Source organism: Glandiceps talaboti, chromosome 13 (genome assembly GCF_964340395.1).
Source record: "Glandiceps talaboti chromosome 13, keGlaTala1.1, whole genome shotgun sequence".
Taxonomy (NCBI): domain Eukaryota; kingdom Metazoa; phylum Hemichordata; class Enteropneusta; family Spengelidae; genus Glandiceps; species Glandiceps talaboti.
The window spans coordinates 23,643,384-23,670,657 of record NC_135561.1 but is presented as its reverse complement, the minus strand read 5'-3'; the positions used below and the strand labels follow the sequence as shown (position 1 = coordinate 23,670,657).

At 36.5% G+C, this 27,274-nt stretch overlaps 1 protein-coding gene across 1 annotated transcript in view; it reads right to left on the bottom strand.

Annotated features, from left to right (window-relative positions):
* Positions 1-27,274, bottom strand: part of LOC144444417 (uncharacterized) — a 237,286-nt gene that overhangs the window by 70,651 nt on the left and 139,361 nt on the right. Inside the window, exons 62-75 of the mRNA XM_078133829.1 lie at positions 26,997-27,168; positions 26,420-26,659; positions 23,187-23,429; positions 18,908-19,113; positions 17,820-17,986; positions 14,034-14,184; positions 13,447-13,708; positions 12,942-13,116; positions 10,362-10,428; positions 6,728-6,895; positions 6,438-6,552; positions 1,621-1,746; positions 1,196-1,415; positions 35-165 (exon numbers count right to left, since the gene is read on the bottom strand). Coding sequence (XP_077989955.1) covers positions 35-165; positions 1,196-1,415; positions 1,621-1,746; positions 6,438-6,552; positions 6,728-6,895; positions 10,362-10,428; positions 12,942-13,116; positions 13,447-13,708; positions 14,034-14,184; positions 17,820-17,986; positions 18,908-19,113; positions 23,187-23,429; positions 26,420-26,659; positions 26,997-27,168 — 2,443 coding nt within the window. The remainder of the gene's footprint in view (positions 1-34; positions 166-1,195; positions 1,416-1,620; positions 1,747-6,437; positions 6,553-6,727; positions 6,896-10,361; positions 10,429-12,941; positions 13,117-13,446; positions 13,709-14,033; positions 14,185-17,819; positions 17,987-18,907; positions 19,114-23,186; positions 23,430-26,419; positions 26,660-26,996; positions 27,169-27,274) is intronic.

The window sequence follows — 27,274 nt, the reverse complement described above, 5'->3', positions numbered from 1 at the left end:
TGCCTGTCTCTTCGTGTTTATTCCAATCACCTACCTTGCCCTCATTGTCAGTGCCACCTTCATCAATACCACTTTCATCATCTTCCTCAATGACTACAAAGCTTGGTTCTTGTGTACTAATACCCATAGATCTTCCCCCATCTATGGCCCAGTCTACTACACGACCTGTGCAACAACCATATGCAGTAGGTTCAGTCAGTAACAATACCATTATACACACAAGTACTTGTATCAATATATATATATATATATACAGTAAATAGTATCAAACTCGTAGAATAGAGTGCTCGATGCTTGGGTAAGCAGGGCGGGAATAATCAAAGTAGGTTGGTTGGAACTTGAGGTGCTTGGTTGTAGCTCCGAGTTTCACGCTCAATGCGTTCATCAGACAACTGTCAGCTACTCGTTGTGTTACTGTATAATACAGTAACACAACGAGTAGCTGACAGTTGTCTGATGAACGCATTGAGCGTGAAACTCGGAGCTACAACCAAGCACCTCAAGTTCCAACCAACCTACTTTGATTATATATATATATATATATATATATATATATATATATATATATATATATATATATATATATATATATATATATATATATATATATATATATATATATATATATATATATATATATGAACAAATCTTAATCTACACACCCTTAAGAATGTTTCCACCAAATTTCAGACCAATCTGTTTAAGGTTTTTGACACCCTATGGCATTTTCTGACCCAAATCACATACCTGTGATGAAACATGATTATGTTACTGTGAACAATTTCCCAACTAGACACCAAATGTAATGTCCCCACCAAATACCAAGTCAATCAGTCTGGCGCGCACACACACACATACACACACACACACACACACACACACACACACACACACACACACACACACACACACACACACAATACAGACAAACACCACACCATGCCTACAGCACTATCTGAATCTTCTGTGCTAATAAAATATAAATAAAGGTAATACAATATATGGTAAAATATGATAAATGATATATGATATGATACAGAATAATACAATAACACATAATGATAATATACATTATAATACTACAGTGCTACTTTGATCTCTCAGATGAAATGCAATATTAAACACTTGTTATTAGTAATAGTGTTATTCATTTCATGATGTGAAAATCATGCACTCTATCTGTATTGTATCTCACCTTTCATTGGATCTATGGAATCAATGACCAATGGCACACCACGTTCTCGCAGACACATTGGCCAATGAACAGTTAGCATAGCACGACGGAAATTATGGTCGTAGGGTCCAAGAAATGTAGCAAAAGCAGCAGCCATAGCAGCACCTCCTGGAATGGCTAATTTACGCCTTGGGAGGGAGTCACATATTTGTAAACAATGTTCATGTTCCATGGCTAGGATCTAGGAAAGACATCAAACAGTATGAATCATTCAGGGTCTAGCAATTACATAAAATAGTATCAATCTCACAGGGCCTAAAATGACAAAAATCAGTATAAAAGTGACAGGATCTAGAATGACTTCAAACATTCGCAATCTGTTAATGTTATATAGCTTGCCAATAACTTATCTGCCATTGTTGGATTTTCACTCACTGAAAACTTACCTGTCTAAATTTGGCAGCAGTTTCCAATTGTTGATCCATTTTTCTTGTCTTTTCATCTTGATCATTCTTATCAACTGTAGCCTCCTCAAAACCATTTGCTAGATCAGCTAGTCGATCCTCCAGTGCCTACAATTAATTAGAGTAATATATATGTCATATTCACAACACATCCTATGTCGTATTCACAACACACCCTATGTCATATTCACAACACATCCTATGTCATATTCACAACACACCCTATGTCATATTCACATCCTATGTCATATTCACAACACACCCTGTCATATTCACATCCTATGTCATATTCACAACACATCCTATGTCATATTCACAACACACCCTATGTCATATTCACAACACACCCTATGTCATATTCACATCCTATGTCATATTCACAACACACCCTGTCATATTCACATCCTATGTCATATTCACAACACATCCTATGTCATATTCACAACACACCCTATGTCATATTCACAACACACCCTATGTCATATTCACATCCTACAACACACCCTATGTCATATTCACATCCTATGTCATATTCACACCCTATGTCATATTCACAACACACCCTATGTCATATTCACAACACATCCTATGTCATATTCACAACACACCCTATGTCATATTCACACCCTATGTCATATTGACAACACATCCTATGTCATATTCACAACACATCCTATGTCATATTCACAACACACCCTATGTCATATTCACATCCTATGTCATATTCACAACACATCCTATGTCATATTCACAACACACCCTATGTCATATTCACACCCTATGTCATATTCACAACACATCCTATGTCATATTCACAACACATCCTATGTCATATTCACAACACACCCTATGTCATATTCACATCCTATGTCATATTGACAACACATCCTATGTCATATTCACAACACACCCTATGTCATATTCACACCCTATGTCATATTGACAACACATCCTATGTCATATTCACAACACATCCTATGTCATATTCACAACACACCCTATGTCATATTCACATCTTATGTCGTATTCACACCCTATGTCATATTCACAACACACCCTATGTCATATTCACACCCTATGTCATTTTCACATCCTATGTCATATTCACAACACATTCTATGTCATATTCACAACACATCCTATGTCATATTCACATCCTATGTCATATTGACAACACATCCTATGTCATATTCACAACACACCCTATGTCATATTCACATCCTGTCGTATTCACAACACATCCTATGTCATATTCACAACACATCCTATGTCGTATTCACATCCTATGTCATATTCACAACACACCCTATGTCATATTCACACCCTATGTCATATTGACAACACATCCTATGTCATATTCACAACACACCCTATGTCATATTCACAACACATCCTATGTCATATTCACAACACATCCTATGTCATATTCACACCCTATGTCATATTCACAACACATCCTATGTCATATTCACAACACACCCTGTCATATTCACATCCTATGTCGTATTCACAACACATCCTATGTCGTATTCACATCGTATGTCATACTCACATCCTATGTCATATTCACAACACATCCTATGTCATATTCACAACACATCCTATGTCATACTCACATCCTATGTCATATTCACAACACATCCTATGTCATATTCACAACACATCCTATGTCATACTCACAACAAATCCTACGTCGTATTCATACCCTACATCATATTCACACCCTATCTCATATTCACATCCTATTCACAACACATCCTATGTCATATTCACATCCTATGTCATATTCACACCCTATGTCATATTCACAACACATCCTATGTCATATTCACAACACATCCTATGTCATATTCACATCCTATGTCATATTCACAACACATCCTATGTCATATTCACAACACATCCTATGTCATATTCACATCCTATGTCATACTCACACCCTATGTCATATTCACAACACATCCTATGTCATATTCACAACACATCCTATGTCATATTCACATCCTATGTCATACTCACATCCTATGTCATATTCACAACACACCCTATGTCATATTCACACCCTATGTCATATTCACACCTTATCTCATATTCACATCCTATTCACAACACATCCTATGTCATATTCACACCCTATGTCATATTCACATCCTATGTCATATTCACAACACATCCTATGTCATATTCACAACACACCCTATGTCATATTCACAACACATCCTACAACACATCCTATGTCATATTCACAACACACCCTATGTCATTATCACAACACACCCTATGTCATATTCACAACACATCCTATGTCATATTCACAACACATCCTATGTTATATTCACAACACATCCTATGTCATATTCACAACACATCCTATGTCATATTCACAACACACCCTATGTCATATTCACATCACACCCTATGTCATATTCACAACACATCCTATGTCATATTCACAACACATCCTATGTTATATTCACAACACATCCTATGTCATATTCACAACACATCCTATGTCATATTCACAACACATCCTATGTCATATTCACAACACACCCTATGTCATATTCACATCACACCCTATGTCATATTCACAACACATCCTACGTCATATTCACAACACATCCTATGTCATATTCACAACACATCCTATGTCATATTCACAACACACCCTATGTCATATTCACAACACATCCTATGTCATATTCACATCACATCCTATGTCGTATTCACAACACACCCTATGTCATATTCACAACACATCCTATGTCATATTCACATCACATCCTATGTCGTATTCACAACACATCCTATGTCATATTCACAACACATCCTATGTCATATTCACAACACATCCTATGTCATATTCACAACACATCCTATTCATGCAGATTGAATGCTGGAAATCCAGACCGAAAAAAAACAAACCATATCATACAAATTTAGCTTGAACAATATCTAGGTTTTTATAAAATATCTATTCAAATTATAAATAATCCATAATACAATGAGATAAACTAATTATACCAGGTGTCCATTTTGGGTATTATGTGTTGTGATGTATTTGAAAATTAGAATAAATAACACCATCCTTGTAAAGAGAAAAAGAAACGCCATCCAGATATTTAAACAACCAAAATTACCAGATAAGTTCGTATAGCTGATGAAAAAAATAACTTTGAAAAACATTTTTTAAGCATCATTTTGAGAATAATGATGAGTTTCTGATAATATGCCCTCTGGAAATAGAGTAGGTAAAGTCAGGATTTTTTCTCTTACTTTCTAGTGTAGACAGTTTATGTTCTGCATCTTACCTTTCTCTTACTTTCTAGTGTAGACAGTTTGTGTTCTGCATCTTACCTTTCTCTTACTTTCTAGTGTAGACAGTTTGTGTTCTGCATCTTACCTTTCTCTTACTTTCTAGTGTAGACAGTTTATGTTCTGCATCTTACCTTTCTCTTACTTTCTAGTGTAGACAGTTTATGTTCTGCATCTTACCTTTCTCTTACTTTCTAGTGTAGACAGTTTATGTTCTGCATCTTACCTTTCTCTTACTTTCTAGTGTAGACAGTTTATGTTCTGCATCTTACCTTTCTCTTACTTTCTAGTGTAGACAGTTTATAGTGTAGACAGTTTATGTTCTGCATCTTACCTTTCTCTTACTTTCTAGTGTAGACAGTTTATGTTCTGCATCTTACCTTTCTCTTACTTTCTAGTGTAGACAGTTTATGTTCTGCATCTTACCTTTCTCTTACTTTCTAGTGTAGACAGTTTATGTTCTGCATCTTACCTTTCTCTTACTTTCTAGTGTAGACAGTTTATGTTCTGCATCTTACCTTTCTCTTACTTTCTAGTGTAGACAGTTTATGTTCTGCATCTTACCTTTCTCTTACTTTCTAGTGTAGACAGTTTATGTTCTGCATCTTACCTTTCTCTTACTTTCTAGTGTAGACAGTTTATGTTCTGCATCTTACCTTTCTCTTACTTTCTAGTGTAGACAGTTTATGTTCTGCATCTTACCTTTCTCTTACTTTCTAGTGTAGACAGTTTATGTTCTGCATCTTACCTTTCTCTTACTTTCTAGTGTAGACAGTTTATGTTCTGCATCTTACCTTTCTCTTACTTTCTAGTGTAGACAGTTTATGTTCTGCATCTTACCTTTCTCTTACTTTCTAGTGTAGACAGTTTATGTTCTGCATCTTACCTTTCTCTTACTTTCTAGTGTAGACAGTTTATGTTCTGCATCTTACCTTTCTCTTACTTTCTAGTGTAGACAGTTTATGTTCTGCATCTTACCTTTCTCTTACTTTCTAGTGTAGACAGTTTATGTTCTGCATCTTACCTTTCTCTTACTTTCTAGTGTAGACAGTTTATGTTCTGCATCTTACCTTTCTCTTACTTTCTAGTGTAGACAGTTTATGTTCTGCATCTTACCTTTCTCTTACTTTCTAGTGTAGACAGTTTATGTTCTGCATCTTACCTTTCTCTTACTTTCTAGTGTAGACAGTTTATGTTCTGCATCTTACCTTTCTCTTACTTTCTAGTGTAGACAGTTTATGTTCTGCATCTTACCTTTCTCTTACTTTCTAGTGTAGACAGTTTATGTTCTGCATCTTACCTTTCTCTTACTTTCTAGTGTAGACAGTTTATGTTCTGCATCTTACCTTTCTCTTACTTTCTAGTGTAGACAGTTTATGTTCTGCATCTTACCTTTCTCTTACTTTCTAGTGTAGACAGTTTATGTTCTGCATCTTACCTTTCTCTTACTTTCTAGTGTAGACAGTTTATGTTCTGCATCTTACCTTTCTCTTACTTTCTAGTGTAGACAGTTTATGTTCTGCATCTTCTACAGCAGCAGCTGTTTCCTCTACTTTAGCATGTAATGGTTTCACTTTAGAAATCATCAGTCGATGGTATCTAGTCACAACATAATTAAAATAATTGTTGTTTAGTAGTTCTTTGTAGATTTGTGTCATGAAAGCTGTTAATGACAATGTCAGATGGAACTGTACACATACTGATAATGACAATGTCAGACAGGGATCTGTACCCATTACACAGTGAACTTGTGGCTACATTATGTTAAACTCACCTAATAACACCTCGTACCCACTTACACAGTGAACCTGTGGCTACATTGTTGGTTTTTCTAGTCATGTTTTCAGCAACAAATGAAGGTTTCTTTAAGTAGGGTTCTACAAGATTTAATGTAGCTTCTGGTAATTGGTTTTCATCAAATGCTGCCAGCTCTTCTATAAACCTATGGTGTAAGTAATCAAATATGTAAATTAGTACATTCCAGATTGACCCAATTGTTATTTCTTAATAGCTTGTGCAGCAACCACAAAGTGGCTGTGTAGTGGCTCATTGACTAGTAGTACGCAGTGGCTGTGTATCGGCTCAATGACTAGTATACAGTGGTTGTGTATCGGCTCAATGACTAGTATGCAGTGGCTGCGTATCGGCTCAATGACTAGTATACAGTGGCTGTGCATTGGCTCGATGACTAGTATACAGTGGTTGTGTATCGGCTCAATGACTAGTATGCAGTGGCTGTGTATCGGCTCAATGACTAGTACGCAGTGGCTGTGTATCGGCTCAATGACTAGTACGCAGTGGCTGCGTATCAGCTCAATGACTAGTACGCAGTGGCTGCGTATCGGCTCAATGACTATTACGCAGTGGCTGCGTATCGGCTCAATGACTATTACGCAGTTGCTGCGTATCGGCTCAATGACTAGTACGCAGTGGCTGTGTATCGGCTCAATGACTAGTACGCAGTGGCTGTGTATTGGCTCAATGACTAGTACGCAGTGGCTGTGTATTGGCTCAATGACTAGTACGCAGTGGCTGCGTATCGGCTCAATGACTAGTACGCAGTGGCTGTGTATCGGCTCAATGACTAGTACGCAGTGGCTGTGTATCGGCTCAATGACTAGTATACAGTGGCTGTGTATCGGCTCAATGACTAGTATACAGTGGCTGCGTATCGGCTCAATGACTAGTATACAGTGGCTGCGTATCGGCTCAATGACTAGTATACAGTGGCTGTGTATCGGCTCAATGACTAGTATACAGTGGCTGTGTATTGGCTCAATGACTAGTACACAGTGGCTGCATAGCGGCTCAATGACTAGTACGCAGTGGTTGCGTAGTGGCTCAATGACTAATATGTATGTGCGTCCTATATACTATATGATTTTTTGGGGGGGTGGTTTTACGCAAGGATGCATTATTGCGCAACGACTATGCATGCTCGTTCTATATACTATGAGCATTCTCCACACGGAAGGTGCTGTCTACAATATCATCATGAGGCAGCCTGTCACAAATGAATCTATACTGCCTGAGCTTATGGGCTTTGCCTAGTCATGATATTATATTAATTACCAATTTTCAATTCAATATACACGTATAAAATTGTTTACATGTTAGCATACTGTGTATTTTCAATTCAATATACACGTACAAAATTGTTTACATGTTAGCATACTGTGTATTTTCAATTCAATATACACGTACAAAATTGTTTACATGTTAGCATACTGTGTATTTTCAATTCAATATACACGTATAAAATTGTTTACATGTTAGCATACTGTGTATTTTCAATTCAATATACACGTATAAAATTGTTTACATGTTAGCATACTGTGTATTTTCAATTCAATATACACGTACAAAATTGTTTACATGTTAGCATACTGTGTATTTTCAATTCAATATACACATATAAAATTGTTTACATGTTAGCATACTGTGTATTTTCAATTCAATAGCGACTATAATACAAGGAAAATTAATTCCATTTATTTTTTTGTTTTGAACTTTGCTTTCAATATCATTTATGAACTAAACATTATTGTTTAGTACAAAAAAAAAATTGTTTGGTTCTGATAATGCCCAATTTCAAAATAGGTAGGTAAGATAATAATAACATTTTTAAATCTAAAAAAAAATCATTGATGTGATCACACTTTCTGTACGATATGCAGAAGACATCATGTGGTACACTGTATTCCACCACGTTACTTTGATCACATGAGGCAATGATGTCTTCAAATCTCACTTTTCTAGCGTGACTTTCAACTTCTTTTGTCAAATTATGTAAAAGCAAGTCTTCATAGAAGACACAAACCCTCTCAAATACTTTACTTCTATGTGACTGAATGGAGACATGACTTAAAAGAAATTGGTGTTACCAATACAAATACTACAAAGTGTCTGATAATGCAGAAAACTGCTGAATTCGGATAACTGAAACTGAAGATCAGAGTCAAGGCCAAAGTTAATGCCTAAAAAGAAAGTTTAAACCTGGCAATATGGAGGTTAATTATAAATATGGCTGCTATTTTGTAAAAAGTTATATGAGCACCAAAAGTAATGCATGTGTATATTTATCTGGTTTTGGGATCTAAAAGACATTAGCCACACATAATTGCTACAAAGTGTCTAAAAGACATTAGCCACACATAATTACTACAAAGTGTCTAAAAGATATTAGCCACACATAATTGCTACAAAGTGTCTAAAAGATATTAGCCACACATAATTACTACAAAGTGTCTAAAAGATATTAGCCACACATAATTACTACAAAGTGTCTAAAAGATATTAGCCACACATAATTACTACAAAGTGTCTAAAAGACATTAGCCACACATAATTACTACAAAGTGTCTAAAAGATATTAGCCACACATAATTACTACAAAGTGTCTAAAAGATATTAGCCACACATAATTACTACAAAGTGTCTATGCACTATGTAAGTAATAGCTTATAGGTCTACCCTGTAGGTCAAGGTAAAGGTCAACAGTCACTCACACAAGAAAGCTTGCATGTGATTATATAAGGTTAGACACTTGAATAGTGTTTAATATGAATTGTAGTTTTTGTAAATATAGTGATTTTTTACAACAAATATGACTGCCATTCACTAAAAATTACATGAGCCACACAATTGCAACAAAGTGTCTGCAATATGTAAGTAATAGTTTAATCTTTATGGTCTATCCTGTAGGTCAAGGGCAACAGTCACTCATACAAGAAAGCTTGCATGTGATTACATTGTGTATATCAGGGTTAGGCACTTGAATAGAATCTATTGACTTAATATAGTCGCAGTGATTTTTACTGCAAATATGGCTGCCATTGAGTGAAAAATACATGCACACACCAAAAATGTTTGTGTATACTTCTTTGTACACACTACAAATTTTGGAATTGGATTGATTTTGATAATTGACCATGAAGGTCAAGGTCATCAAAGGTCATGGTCTCCACAGATAGCTTGCATTTGATAATGTGGTGGTAGATACTTAAATGGCGTGTCTATGTATTACAGTTTTTTTGTTATGCAGTAAATATTGATTTATAAATACAAATATGGCCGCCGTGTGATCAAATTTGCATATATCAAAAAACAAATTGACATGCATATGTCCCATATGATATGTCACGTTTGTCTCTGGTTTGAAAGAAATTGAATATTGCATGTCTGAGAAACGACATATTAAGGACAAATGGATGCATAGACGGATGGATGCGTGGACGGAGTCCATTGTAATACACCCCCTTCGGTGGGCTAAAATGTTTAGGGTCAGCGTTGGGTTACTTGAACCAAACAATTTTTTTTGTCTGGCCTAAAACTAAAAATCTATCTTTTATTGAAAGCTGAAGTTTATAGATCACATATCACATTTATTATGACAATGTTTGTTTTACCTGTCCAAATTTGCCATCTGCCTCTTGGCTCCTTTACTCCATGTCAGGTCAGCTGCTGGGCTTTTCACTGTGAATTAGTACAATAAATGCATATTGAATATTTCAAATCTTTGACTACTTCTTGGTTCCTACATGTATATAAATACAAATGTATATAGAGTGTTCACACTTAGCAAGTTATGTAGACTCCCAAGTTCACGCTAAATTTAGCCCCGACATAAGAAAAACAAATATGAACAATTGTGTCGGCCTCGGGTCAGGTCAAATAAGGTCAGGTTAACGAGGGTGGTTTAGAGCCGACATGATTTTTGTGTAGACACAAAATCCATTTGATTATGTAAGTGTGTTTAGTTTCCTATCTAAGATAAGGAGGGTTGCCAGGGTCAAAGTTCAGGGTTACTGCCACATGATTGGAACAAATAAGGGCTATGCTAATATTGAATGAATTTGGTATGTGATTTATGTCAACACTGAGTTATGTTACAAAATACAATGTGAATGGGACCTAAAATCCATCTTATCAGTTTGACGCCTTATGTCGCCTTAGAATGAAACTTTCAATTTGTAGTCTAAACATAGCTATAATTTCTAATCATAAGGTAAGTGTTTCTATTATAATTGTCTGATTTTAGGGGAGAGTCTGTATTATCAACATCTTTAATATCAAGGTCAGTCTGCAATAGTAAAGTCTGTATTATAAACTAAATGTACAAACTAGTCTGTATAATCAAGATTGATCAGCATTATTGGCTGTATTACCAATCTGTTGTGAACTTACAAACAACATTATTGGCTGTATTACCAATCTGTTGTGAACTTACAAACAACATTATTGGCTGTATTACCAATCTGATGTGAACTTACAAACAACATTATTGGCTGTATTACCAATCTGTTGTGAACTTACAAACAACATTATTGGCTGTATTACCAATCTGTTGTGAACTTACAAACAACATTATTGGCTGTATTACCAATCTGTTGTGAACTTACAAACAACATTATTGGCTGTATTACCAATCTGTTGTGAACTTACAAACAACATTATTGGCTGTATTACCAATCTGTTGTGAACTTACAAACAACATTATTGGCTGTATTACCAATCTGTTGTGAACTTACAAACAACATTATTGGCTGTATTACCAATCTGATGTGAATTTACGAACAACATTATTGGCTGTATTACCAATCTGATGTGAACTTACAAACAACATTATTGGCTGTATTACCAATCTGATGTGAACTTACAAACAACATTATTGGCTGTATTACCAATCTGTTGTGAACTTACAAACAACATTATTGGCTGTATTACCAATCTGTTTTGAACTTACAAACAACATTATTGGCTGTATTACCAATCTGATGTGAACTTACAAACAACATTATTGGCTGTATTACCAATCTGTTGTGAACTTACAAACAACATTATTGGCTGTATTACCAATCTGTTGTGAACTTACAAACAACATTATTGGCTGTATTACCAATCTGTTGTGAACTTACAAACAACATTATTGGCTGTATTACCAATCTGATGTGAACTTACAAACAACATTATTGGCTGTATTACCAATCTGATGTGAACTTACAAACAACATTATTGGCTGTATTACCAATCTGATGTGAACTTACAAACAACATTATTGGCTGTATTACCAATCTGTTGTGAACTTACAAACAACATTATTGGCTGTATTACCAATCTGTTGTGAACTTACAAACAACATTATTGGCTGTATTACCAATCTGTTGTGAACTTACAAACAACATTATTGGCTGTATTACCAATCTGTTGTGAACTTACAAACAACATTATTGGCTGTATTACCAATCTGTTGTGAACTTACAAACAACATTATTGGCTGTATTACCAATCTGTTGTGAACTTACAAACAACATTATTGGCTGTATTACCAATCTGTTGTGAACTTACAAACAACATTATTGGCTGTATTACCAATCTGATGTGAACTTACAAACAACATTATTGGCTGTATTACCAATCTGTTGTGAACTTACAAACAACATTATTGGTTGTATTACCAATCTGATGTGAACTTACAAACAACATTATTGGCTGTATTACCAATCTGATGTGAACTTACAAACAACATTATTGGCTGTATTACCAATCTGTTGTGAACTTACAAACAACATTATTGGCTGTATTACCAATCTGTTGTGAACTTACAAACAACATTATTGGCTGTATTACCAATCTGATGTGAACTTACAAACAACATTATTGGCTGTATTACCAATCTGTTGTGAACTTACAAACAACATTATTGGCTGTATTACCAATCTGTTGTGAACTTACAAACAACATTATTGGCTGTATTACCAATCTGTTGTGAACTTACAAACAACATTATTGGCTGTATTACCAATCTGTTGTGAACTTACAAACAACATTATTGGCTGTATTACCAATCTGTTGTGAACTTACAAACAACATTATTGGCTGTATTACCAATCTGTTGTGAACTTACAAACAACATTATTGGCTGTATTACCAATCTGTTGTGAACTTACAAACAACTAGCAATACATACTTGATACTACGTTACTTACATATCATAATAATGGCCGCCATCAGGTCTTCAATGTCAACATCAGGTTTCTGCATAACTCTCAGTTCTGATAAACTTGTAGTATCTAATGTCTCTACAACAGTTTTGGTGTCTTTCACAATACGAGATGCTTTAAAGATGGCCTTTTCATGGGCTATCTGATACTGAGGCAGTTGCTGTCAGAGGAAAAAATAATGAGAGATATCAGTACTCATTTCAATCAAGTATTATGTACAAATACTTAATACATTGATCAAGTTGAGTATTTGAATATTTACAGTCACCTATTTAAAATTAGCACCAATGGCATAGTACATCCCTATAGAAACATCCAAATCAAATTTCCGACTCTTTTGTTCAATTGTGCTGAAAAAAGACTACATACAAATATTAGTAGGAGAATAACTGAATATCAAGCTAAACACCTGATGAATTCTTTACTTCTCTCCTGAAGTCATAAAAACAAAGTAAGCTTTCCGTTTATGTACCATTCGAGAATAACTTACTTTCTTAAGAGTTTCAATTTTCTCTTCTTGTTTCCTGACAATCTTGACTTGTTGTTCAGCAATGGCAGTATCTTGTCCTATCTGAGATAACAGTTTAATTGTACCCTCCTTTCTTTCCTCCAGTACAACCTTTTCATGTTCCAACTGTTTCTTTAATCTCAGGGCAAGTTCATTTTCTCTATCAATATGTTCAAGTGCTTTAGTCATGGTAGCATGTTCAGTTTCTATCATTTCATCTCTCTCCTTGGCAATTGATATAAATCTAAACATAGATAGAATACATTTATTATTACTACAAAAAACCCCCACAGAGATTGAACTAACTGTCTTTGAAACTATAATCATTGTAACATGAAATATTGTCAGCATTTAATTTTGGTTTCTGCATCCACCATCTATCTGTCTGTCTGTCTGTCTGTCTGTCTGTCTGTCTGTCTGTCTGTCTGTCTGTATCTATATGTCTGCCTGTCTGAAATTCTTACTTATCATTTAAGATACACTTCTGCTAAAACATTTACTTACAAATCTTACCCTACAAACAAGTCCTGTCAAAGCTAGCCCTACAGATCCTTAAATTGATTTGTTACCTTTCAATAAACTTTTCATAGGAGGTATTGGTGAGATGATGATAACTGCCAGCATCTCTTTCTCGGCCATCAAGATGTCGTATTGCTATATGCATTGTAGCTAACAAGTGGGCTAGATTCTCTTTCTGTACATATGTTATCTGTGATAAATCTGATGGATAATAAAAATGAGTATTAGACATAAACAAGTAACCTATCGGTCAGAACAGCTCCGCTGTTTTTTAAAATCTTTTAATTTTTTTTTGTAATGTGTAGAAGTGGTGCTATTGTTCATCTTTTCCACTACGCAGTTTTGTAGCTCTGTTTCAGACATTGCACAAATTTGCAGGCTACCACATATATTACACGGTTCTCTGCAGGATTTGTTGCTAGGAGATTACTCATTAGAATAAATTAGCATATATTTACATAAAAAATACAATTAATATTCATGAGTAACTTAATGAGAAAACCAAAGTACATCACAATAACAAACAAGTAGTATGTATGGCCAAAGGAAAGTTAAAGACCAATTTATTACTCACTCCAAACTATTAGCACCAGTAAGAAAGTGTTTTCAATTATTTTCCTTAGGAAAGCTGAAGTTATTTCAATCTAAATGTCCACAGATAAAATAGACTTTTAAAAAGCTTAAAAGTTTGTGTACAGCTACATGAGGGCAACGTGTTTGTTCGAAATCATGTGAAATGCGAGGCTTACTATACTTTACTATTGAGGACTCCAAAAACTCATGATAGTTTTTGACGTCACAGCTGCCATATTGAAAAATCCATGCTCTTTCATCACTGTTGTACGATATAACCGTATGATGTCAAACTTCAAACTAAAAGTGTTTTCAGGGTAAAATTGAACATGAAACTGGTAATTGGAGATAACATTGCCATTTTATCCAAAGGTTCATTAGTCTTTTAAACTCTTTTCACTACATTGAAGAATACACATGTCTATTCACACATCACATAGCCTTCGTGCAGGCATTGATTTGATGTACCCAGTTCATACTAAGTCTTTGTAAATAGTGGAAGATTTGTCATTCTTGTAATTATAAAGATCATCTACATTGTTCTTTTCACAATGAGATTTTTATGGTTCATTGTTCATTTTTACATCAGTGAAGCTGCTGTTGTGTAAGCAGCTCTGATTTTGAGCTCACTGAATACGATCACAGGATGTGGGAGGCCATGAAGGCATTGTGGGCCATGCTATTTTGGCCTGTCCTAACTGTGGAGAACCCTGATGCCCGGGACACATATGGACTGCCTGAGCCAAATTTAGAGGTCTAATCGATATTAAAAGTCGATTTATAAATAAAGTAGAATGTTACAAACCCTATCTAGCCTAAGTTATGATCATTCAAGTCCTCTTTTATCATTTATCAGGCTAAAACCTTTTGTTCACCTAGACCTCAGCACATTCTATCTTAACACCATCTTGTTTCATAGAATGTACTATTCTGTAGGACATAGGGTGCAGAATTCGGGTTTAGGCTGAAGGGTGGAACACAGACATTTGTCACCAACGGCACAGGATGCATAGAATTCTATAGCATATTACATTGCTTGTTGTCTGCTGTTAAGGTGTCTTTTGAAACGTGCCTGTTTACTTCAGTCTAGTGGGCTGATTTCAAATATGGCATCGGTCAAAATGAGCATGCATCTAATTTACATATTTCATAAAATACAAACAAAAATTCACAAACAATAGAAAAGAACATGTACTGACTTGAAATTAACAAATCTCAGTAAACTACCCTGTGCACATCTACAGCCAGATATCAAAGCAATCTGACAAGAAGTATAAGAGAAGAAGTTGAAAATATCATTTCTGACAAAACATTTATAAAAGCTGGAAATGGCACTGATCAACTTGGCATGCACTAATTTGAATAGCCTCCCAAAGGAACATGCAGACCAAATATCAAAGTATTCTGTCGCTTTTGGAGAAGATGAAAATAAAAAAAGGTGATGAGATGATGGAGAAGAATCAACCTAAACCTTAACCCTTTGAACCCTAAGATCCCAAGGGTAATGTGACGTATATCCTGACCCCCCAGGAGAATTGTTATTTATCATTTATTCATGTTTACACATCTAAAAAAAATATATAAGGGCAGACAAATATGATTTCACAAAGAAATGATATTTCAGAACAATTCCAACCTATGGGGGGGGGGGGGAGGTGTTCTCCTTTGAGCTCCAGTACGTCCCCTGCCTCGCCCCCGTCCATTGCCACGCCCCCCTGCCATGCCCACATCCCCTACCACGACCCATTCCTCTGCCAAGCCCTCTGCCGACAGGTGCTGGGTCTAAATTATCATTGTCTGAAACATTTGAAACTGAAACTTTTCCAGTTGAAACAGTACTGAGGTATTAGACATACCACATATCCAGTTGAAACAGTACTGAGGTATTAGACATACCACATATCCAGTTGAAACAGGACTGAGGTATTAGACATACCACATACCCAGTTGAAACAGTACTGAGGTATTAGACATACATGTACCACATATCCAGTTGAAACAGGACTGAGGTATTAGACATACCACATATCCAGTTGAAACAGGACTGAGGTATTAGACATACCACATATCCAGTTGAAACAGGACTGAGGTATTAGACATACCACATATCCAGTTGAAACAGGACTGAGGTATTAGACATACCACATACCCAGTTGAAACAGGACTGAGGTATTAGACATACCACATATCCAGTTGAAACAGTACTGAGGTATTAGACATACCACATATCCAGTTGAAACAGGACTGAGGTATTAGACATACCACATATCCAGTTGAAACAGGACTGAGGTATTAGACATATCACATATCCAGTTGAAACAGGACTGAGGTATACGACGACGACGTACGATGACGACGACGACGACGACGACGACTACTACTACTACTACTACTACTACTACTACTACTACTACTACTACTACTACTACTACTACTACTACTACTACTATTTATTTCTTTATATTTCTTTTATATATATAATTGCATACAAATCTCAATGCGCTTCACAAGATAAAAAAAGCATTAAAAGATTGAATAAAAAAATAAATAAATAAATAAATAAACTATAAAAATGGTTTAAAACTGACACATTGTGTCAACCATGAATAAAATACTTTCATTGAGCCATGCCAGAGACATATATAGCCATTAGATATACCACATATTCAGTTGAAACAGGACTGAGCTCATTTGTTTACTTTCCATGTTTGTAACAGCTTCAGTATATATGTATGTATGTAACAGTTGTATGTATTATTAAACTTAAATTTCATTCAAATAAAATATATAACACATTGTTTTCATACAGGCTTGAGTGTTATTGACATAGGTCATGTCATGTGGTATCCTGATCCTGTATCCTGTACTGTGCTGTGCTGTGCTGTGCTGTGCTACACTACACTGCACAACACTACACTACATTATTATTATTATTATTATTATTATTTAAACTTTATTACAGACCCATAGTCCAGAGAAGAACAAAAATATACCACAAGACAGCAAAATTTTTTACATAACAGACAAATACAAACAGAAAATATTACACTACACTGCATTGTACTGCACTGTGCTACACTACACTACGCTAAACTATGCTATGCTACACTATAAACATTCAACAGTTTCTGTAGTATTTCAAGTACTGGGTACTTTACGTTCCAGTGATAGAGTTCAGTTAGCCATGTTCACGTAGTTGATGATGTTTCACTTACTATTGGTCTGTTTTTTGATACGTGTATTAGTAAATATGTTTAAATTACCTCTGAGATGGTAGAAAGCATGACTGATTAGTTTGTCTTTAGACCAGTGTGGTAGCCACATAATCTTGAGATGGTTGGTAACTGTTGGATATTCACGACATCGTCTTTGGAATGATGTACTCCCACTAGATGAAGTCAGCATTACACGGAAGTTATTTCTCACAGTCCTACACAAAGACAGTTAGAGCAAAACAGAAATAAATCAAGTATGTTATATCAGACAGATTTTCTTATAATCATAGTTCAAGATTGGCAGATTTGACTGAGGTGATAGTCAAGACAAAACTTAAATCTGAGGACACTTGTCATGAAAGATGTCATGAAAGATTATCAATGGATATGGTTTGTCCACTGTACTTGTCACAACATATTATTAATTGATATGGTTTGTCCACTGTACTTGTCACAAACGATTATCAAATTGATGTGGTTTGTCCACTGTACTTGTCACAACATATTATCAAATTGATGTGGTTTGTCCACTGTACTTGTCACAACATATTATCAAATTGATGTGGTTTGTCCACTGTACTTGTCACAACATATTATCAAATTGATGTGGTTTGTCCACTGTACTTGTCACAACATATTATCAAATTGATGTGGTTTGTCCACTGTACTTGTCACAACATATTATCAAATTGATGTGGTTTGTCCACTGTACTTGTCTCAACATATTATCAAATTGATGTGGTTTGTCCACTGTACTTGTCACAACATATTATCAAATTGATGTGGTTTGTCCACTGTACTTGTCACAACATATTATCAAATTGATGTGGTTTGTCCACTGTACTTGTCACAACATATTATCAAATTGATGTGGTTTGTCCACTGTACTTGTCACAACATATTATCAAATTGATGTGGTTTGTCCACTGTACTTGTCACAACATATTATCAAATTGATGTGGTTTGTCCACTGTACTTGTCACAACAGATCATCAATTGATGTGGTTTGTCCACTGTACTTGTTACAACACAATGGACTATTTCACAATGTTTACTTCATCTCATATACATTTTATTCCTTTAACCATAAATATAATTTATTTTCTTTTTATTTTGTAAGTGATTTGTTTACTTACTTGAGGAAGTAGTTCCATGCTACCTCTCTAGTGTAAGTTAAACCAGCAGCAGTCACTTCTGTTCGGATGGAATTAATTATGGTTGTTTGTTCTTCTGATGAAAATAAATGTGTAATTGAACCATTCTCTATAAATTCTCCAACATAAATCAAGAAGTCTTCATCTAGAAGTTCATCTTCATTCATTAGAAGCAATACTTTTTCACCCTGTAATACAATCAAGTTAATAATAATAATATCAAATAATATTATAGTAGTAGTAGTAGTTAGTACGCATCCTTCATGTCTGACAGCTTGTAATCCTCTAGATGGTGTGCCACCTATTGTACAGGACTAAAATCCACAGACACTGTGATCAGACCTGCTTAAAATACAAAACAAGCATAAAAAATATAAAAACTAAAATCTTATAAATAACACATTGATGCACACGCAACCAATGTAATTCCTGTAGAAGTTGAATGATATGAACGTGATACTTCAAACATGTAATAATTCTGGCTGCAACATTTTAATGCAACTTATAGAGTACTGAGGTATATGCATTCACATTATATCTCACGATAGCCTGAGCTAACTATTAAACTAACTAATCCTAACTGAGCATGCTCAGCTGTAAATGACAGTGAGGTAAATGTAGTTGCACTAATTCCCAATTCAGAATGTTCAGGGGGATTACTATCTCTCTCAAGGAATGCCATCTCTCTCAAGGATTGCCATCTCTCTCAAGGATTGCCATCTCTCTCAAGGATTGCCATCTCTCTCAAGGAATGCCATCTCTCTCAAGGATTGCCATCTCTCTCAAGGATTGCCATCTCTCTCAAGGAATGCCATCTCTCAAGGATTGCCATCTCTCAAGGATTGCCATCTCTCTCAACTCAAGGATTGCCATCTCTCAAGGATTGCCATCTCTCTCAAGGAATGCCATCTCTCAAGGATTGCCATCTCTCTCAAGGAATGCCATCTCTCAAGGATTGCCATCTCTCTCAAGGAATGCCATCTCTCAAGGATTGCCATCTCTCAAGGATTGCCATCTCTCTCAAGGAATGTCATCTCTCAAAGATTGCCATCTCTCAAGGATTGCCATCTCTCTCAAGGAATGCCATCTCTCAAGGATTGCCATCTCTCAAGGATTGCCATCTCTCTCAAGGAATGCCATCTCTCTCAAGGATTGCCATCTCTCTCAAGGAATGCCATCTCTCAAGGATTGCCATCTCTCAAGGAATGCCATCTCTCAAGGATTGCCATCTCTCAAGGATTGCCATCTCTCTCAAGGATTGCCATCTCTCTCAAGGATTGCCATCTCTCTCAAGGATTGCCATCTCTTAAGGATTGCCATCTCTCTCAAGGAATGCCATCTCTCAAGGATTGCCATCTCTCAAGGATTGCCATCTCTCTCAAGGATTGCCATCTCTCTCAAGGATTGCCATCTCTCTCAAGGAATGCCATCTCTCTCAAGGAATGCCATCTCTCAAGGATTGCCATCTCTCTCAAGGAATGCCATCTCTCAAGGATTGCCATCTCTCAAGGATTCCCATCTCTCTCAAGGATTCCCATCTCTCTCAAGGATTCCCATCTCTCTCAAGGATTGCCATCTCTCTCAAGGATTGCCATCTCTCAAGGATTGCCATCTTTCTCAAGGAATGCCATCTCTCAAGGATTGCCATCTCTCAAGGATTGCCATCTCTCTCAAGGATTGCCATCTCTCAAGGATTGCCATCTCTCTCAAGGAATGCCATCTCTCAAGGATTGCCATCTCTCTCAAGGAATGCCATCTCTCAAGGATTGCCATCTCTCAAAGATTGCCATCTCTCAAGGATTGCCATCTCTCTCAAGGAATGCCATCTCTCAAGGATTGCCATCTCTCAAGGATTGCCATCTCTCTCAAGGATTGCCATCTCTCTCAAGGATTGCCATCTCTTAAGGATTGCCATCTCTCTCAAGGAATGCCATCTCTCAAGGATTGCCATCTCTCAAGGAATGCCATCTCTCAAGGATTGCCTTCTCTTAAGGATTGCCATCTCTCTCAAGGATTGCCATCTCTTAAGGATTGCCATCTCTCTCAAGGAATGCCATCTCTCAAGGATTGCCATCTCTCAAGGATTGCCATCTCTCTCAAGGAATGCCATCTCTGTCAAGGATTGCCATCTCTCTCAAGGATTGCCATCTCTTAAGGATTGCCATCTCTCAAGGATTGCCATCTCTCAAGGAATGCCATCTCTCAAGGAATGCCATCTCTCTCAAGGATTGCCATCTCTCAAGGATTGCCATCTCTCTCAAGGAATGCCATCTTTCTCAAGGATTGCCATCTCTCTCAAGGAATGCCATCTCTCTCAAGGATTGCCATCTCTGTCAAGGATTGCCATCTCTCAAGGAATGCCATCTCTCAAGGATTGCCATCTCTCTCCAGGAATGCCATCTCTCAAGGAATGCCATCTCTCAAAGATTGCCATCTCTCTCAAGGAATGCCATCTCTCTCAAGGAATGCCATCTCTCTCAAGGAATGCCATCTCTCAAGGAATGCCATCTCTCAAGGTTTGCCATCTCTCTCAAGGATTGCCATCTCTCTCAAGGAATGCCATCTCTCAAGGAATGCCATCTCTCTCAAGGAATGCCATCTCTCAAAGATTGCCATCTCTGTCAACGAATGCCATCTCTCAAGGAATGCCATCTCTCAAGGATTGCCATCTCTCTCAAGGAATGCCATCTCTCAAGGAATGCCATCTCTCAAGGATTGCCATCTCTCTCAAGGATTGCCATCTCTCAAGGAATGCCATCTCTCAAGGACTGCCATCTCTCAAGGATTGCCATCTCTCAAGGATTGCCATCTCTCTCAAGGAATGCCACCTCTCAAGGAATGCCATCTCTCAAGGATTGCCATCTCTCAAGGATTGCCATCTCTCAAGGATTGCCATCTCTCAAGGAATGCCATCTCTCAAGGAATGCCATCTCTCTCAAGGATTGCCATCTCTCTCAAGGAATGCCATCTCTCTCAAGGATTGCCATCTCTCAAGGATTGCCATCTCTCTCAAGGAATGCCATCTCTCAAGGATTGCCATCTCTCTCAAGGAATGCCATTTCTCAAGGATTGCCATCTCTCAAGGACTTTGAAAGTGATTATTTAGGATATCATATTCTAAAGGTGATGTATACATATGTGGTTGGTAGACTTGGTTCACCTTTGTAAATACCATATCTTGATGTGTGTGGTTGGTAGACTTAGTTCACCTTTAAGTACTATATCTTGATGTACATGTATGTGGTTGGTAGACTTAGTTCACCTTTAAGTACTATATCTTGATGTACATGTATGTGGTTGGTAGACTTAGTTCACCTTTAAGTACTATATCTTGATGTACATGTATGTGGTTGGTAGACTTGGTTCACCTTTAAGTACTATATCTTGATGTACATGTATATGGTTGGTAGACTTAGTTCACCTTTAAGTACTATATCTTGATGTACATGTATGTGGTTGGTAGACTTAGTTCACCTTTAAGTACTATATCTTGATGTACATGTATGTGGTTGGTAGACTTAGTTCACCTTTAAGTACTATATCTTGATGTACATGTATGTGGTTGGTAGACTTAGTTCACCTTTAAGTACTATATCTTGATGTACATGTATGTGGTTGGTAGACTTAGTTCACCTTTAAGTACTATATCTTGATGTACATGTATGTGGTTGGTAGACTTAGTTCACCTTTAAGTACTATATCTTGATGTACATGTATGTGGTTGGTAGACTTAGTTCACCTTTAAGTACTATATCTTGATGTACATGTATGTGGTTGGTAGACTTGCTTTAACTTTAAATACCATTATACCATGTGCAAGCCAGGTTAAAAAAAATGGAATATATACTGTGATTGTTCTATGTCACAACAATGTGCATTTATGTGAAGACAATGCGTCTACATCATTGGTTCTGCTGTGTTCAAAATATGAGTCAAAATGCTCCAAATTTCCATTACTTTCCCGGATTTCTTTATATATAATACTGGCAATGATATAATTATGTTATTCCAGGATAGTTTTGTTCATTCAGCTGGAAAATACTTGTGACCTAAGGGGCCTTGCCACTACTCATCTAGCGATTCAAAGTGACAAGGGCCCTTAGGTCATTCATACTTGTGACCTAATGGTTGTCACTACTCATCTAGCAATTCAAAGTGACAAGGGCCCTTAGGTCATTCATACTTTCCTTGGCTGAATAAAGAAAATGACTGGGGAATAATATCTAATTACCTTTCAGGATACATGGTGAGGTAAACCTACCTTGATGGCAGTTCTTGTATATGCTGACACTAAATCGGATTTAAATTGGTCCATTTTGTATTCCACACTGGATGTGACTGGTGATGGATTTATATTAAAGACTGTGTATCCACAGAGATTAGCCGCCAGCTTAGTCATGATAGATGCTAATCCAGGACTGCCTTCTGCCACTAACAGTTGATGACCAACTTTATGTGGTGAATGAATGGTACGTGCTACACGACATACTGTCTCTATGGTTTCCTGGTATGGAGAGATACAAAATACACACAATATACACAATCAACATGGTATGGTAATATACAATTTTGGGAATAACATGGTAACTTACACTGTGTATGAGTACTTGGTGATATAATATTGTACAGTAGGTATTTCAGAATGAAATTTATATCCTTGCCAATGTATTGACTAACCCAGTACATGCAATCATGTGAACTGCTGGGTTCGAAATTAACTTTTTCTTTGGTAGTCCTATAGAAAGTTGGCTATGTAATTGCAATCAAGGATGGAGACCAATAAATTGTCTTATATTCCTGAACTGAAAACAGAGTTCATCTTTTTGGAAATATGTGTGTCACTGAGATATTTTCATGTCTGTAAATCTTCCTTCCTTTTAATCATTGCATAATCAGTGGTAGCTTGAATGGGCTACTAGATGACAATTATGGTAACCCCATGACAAGAATAGGTAGTCTGTGGATACAGGACTATGGTAACCCCATGACAAGAATTGGTAGTCTGTGGATACAGGACTATGGTAACCCCATGACAAGAATTGGTAGTCTGTGGATACAGGACTATGGTAACCCCATGACAAGAATTGGTAGTCTGTGGATACAGGACTATGGTAACCCCATGACAAGAATTGGTAGTCTGTGGATACAGGACTATGGTAACCCCATGACAAGAATTGGTAGTCTGTGGATACAGGACTATGGTAACCCCATGACAAGAATTGGTAGTCTGTGGATACAGGACTATGGTAACCCCATGACAAGAATTGGTAGTCTGTGGATACAGGACTATGGTAACCCCATGACAAGAATAGGTAGTCTGTGGATACAGGACTATGGTAACCCCATGACAAGAATTGGTAGTCTGTGGATACAGGACTATGGTAACCCCATGACAAGAATTGGTAGTCTGTGGATACAGGACTATGGTAACCCCATGACAAGAATTGGTAGTCTGTGGATACAGAACTACTGTTAATTTCAAGCCCTGAAAAATACAACCATCACTTTGTTAAAAGTCAAGGCAGCAAATGTTGTTTTCTTCATAAACCATCACCACTTTCTGATCCATATATCCATTACATAGCCAACCTAAGCCAGCAGTATCATATATGTCATTACATAGCCAAGTTTAGCCAGCTGTATATATCCATTACATAGCCAAGTTTAGCCAGCAGTATTATATATCCATTACATAGCCAAGTTTAGCCAGCTGTATCATATATGCCATTACATAGCCAAGTTTAGTCAGCTGTATATATCCATTACATAGCCAAGTTTAGTCAGCTGTATATATCCATTACATAGCCAAGTTTAGCCAGCAGTATTATATATCCATTACATAGCCAAGTTTAGCCAGCTGTATCATATATATCCATTACATAGCCAAGTTTAGCCAGCTGTATATATCCATTACATAGCCAAGTTTAGCCAGCTGTATCATATATGCCATTACATAGCCAAGTTTAGCCAGCTGTATATATCCATTACATAGCCAAGTTTAGCCAGCTGTATCATATATGCCATTACATAGCCAAGTTTAGCCAGCTGTATATATCCATTACATAGCCAAGTTTAGCCAGCTGTATCACATATGCCATTACATAGCCAAATTTAGTCAGCTGTATATATCCATTACATAGCCAAGTTTAGCCAGCTGTATATATCCATTACATAGCCAACCTAAGCCAGCAGTATTATATATGCCATTACATAGCCAAGTTTAGTCAGCTGTATATATCCATTACATAGCCAACCTAAGCCAGCAGTATTATATATGCCATTACATAGCCAAGTTTAGTCAGCTGTATCATATATGCCATTACATAGCCAAGTTTAGTCAGCTGTATATATCCATTACATAGCCAACCTAAGCTAGCTGTATCATATAATTATGCCATTACATAGCCAAGATTAGCCAGCTGTATATATCCATTACATAGCCAACCTAAGCCAGCTGTATCATATATGCCATTACATAGCCAAATTTAGTCAGCTGTATATATCCATTACATAGCCAAGTTTAGTCAGCTGTATATATCCATTACATAGCCAAGTTTAGCCAGCTGTATCATATATGCCATTACATAGCCAAGATTAGTCAGCTGTATATATCCATTACATAGCCAAGTTTAGCCAGCTGTATCATATATGCCATTACATAGCCAAGTTTAGCCAGCTGTATATATCCATTACATAGCCAAATTTAGCCAGCAGTATTATATATCCATTACATAGCCAAATTTAGCCAGCTGTATCACATATGCCATTACATAGCCAAGATTAGTCAGCTGTATATATCCATTACATAGCCAACCTAAGCTAGCTGTATCATATATGCCATTACATAGCCAAGTTTAGCCAACTGTATATATCCATTACATAGCCAAATTTAGCCAGCTGTATCACATATGCCATTACATAGCCAAGTTTAGCCAGCTGTATATATCCATTACATAGCCAAATTTAGCCAGCAGTATTATATATCCATTACATAGCCAAATTTAGCCAGCTGTATCACATATGCCATTACATAGCCAAGTTTAGCCAGCTGTATATATCCATTACATAGCCAAATTTAGCCAGCAGTATTATATATGCCATTACATAGCCAAATTTAGCCAGCTGTATCACATATGCCATTACATAGCCAAGTTTAGCCAGCTGTATATATCCATTACATAGCCAAATTTAGCCAGCAGTATTATATATCCATTACATAGCCAACCTAAGCTAGCTGTATCATATATGCCATTACATAGCCAAGATTAGTCAGCTGTATATATCCATTACATAGCCAAACTAAGCTAGCTGTATCATATATGCCATTACATAGCCAAATTTAGCCAGCTGTATATATCCATTACATAGCCAAATTTAGCCAGCTGTATCACATATGCCATTACATAGCCAAGTCTTGCCAGCTGTATTGTTATAAAGTATTGTTATGATCCATAACACTTAGTATTAACTAAGTAATCCAATAATATGACCTACTCTATATAATGCTAATTTCATTCTGGGATGGGTCTTGTTGTATTCTTCCAATGCATGTTCTACCAGGAAACGTAGTTTATCCTCCTGCCAACATGGTTGGTATTGGTCAGTAGAGTCTTCTTCACTACCCACAGCACTGGCAGATGATGATGGTCTATGGACACCAGCCATTACAATGCCACTATCCTGCTCCACTAGATTACTGAATAATGGCTGTTGGGGATCCACCACAATTTGTAACTGTTGATACAGACATTTAGTTGTGGTAAGAATTTGATACGGATGGTGTGATTAGTTAGAATTCTGATCATCTACCAGATGTAAACCAGTGGTTGGATTTGACATATATGTTGACATCAAACACAATCATTGAAAAAGGAGTTGAATGGTACTGATATCTTAATGATCCCACAGTGGAAAGGTTTTAAAAGGAAAAACTCAATAAAGTGATTAGAAGTACGGATATCATGATTATAATTATGATCATCACTTTATTTTAAAATTGTAACTTATTTACACCACAGCAGTCAATGTAATATTGACATATTTTTCAACCATGTAAATTGAATCTACTCACCAATTCTTCATTGTTGAATAATTTTCTGGCTGCAGTTACAAAGGCTAGTTGGTATCTATCATGATCCACTGAATTCACACATCGCTCACCATAAATCCATGTACATTCATGTCGCCATAGCAACAACAAATTCTCTTTACTACATCTTGGTTTCAAAGATAAACACAGGTTCCTACAGAAAGAATACATACACATAATAACTCAATGAATGGTGAAAAAAATCCCCAATGTGAAAAAAGGTAATCAGTACATCATGTCCAGTCTGTGTATACGCTGCA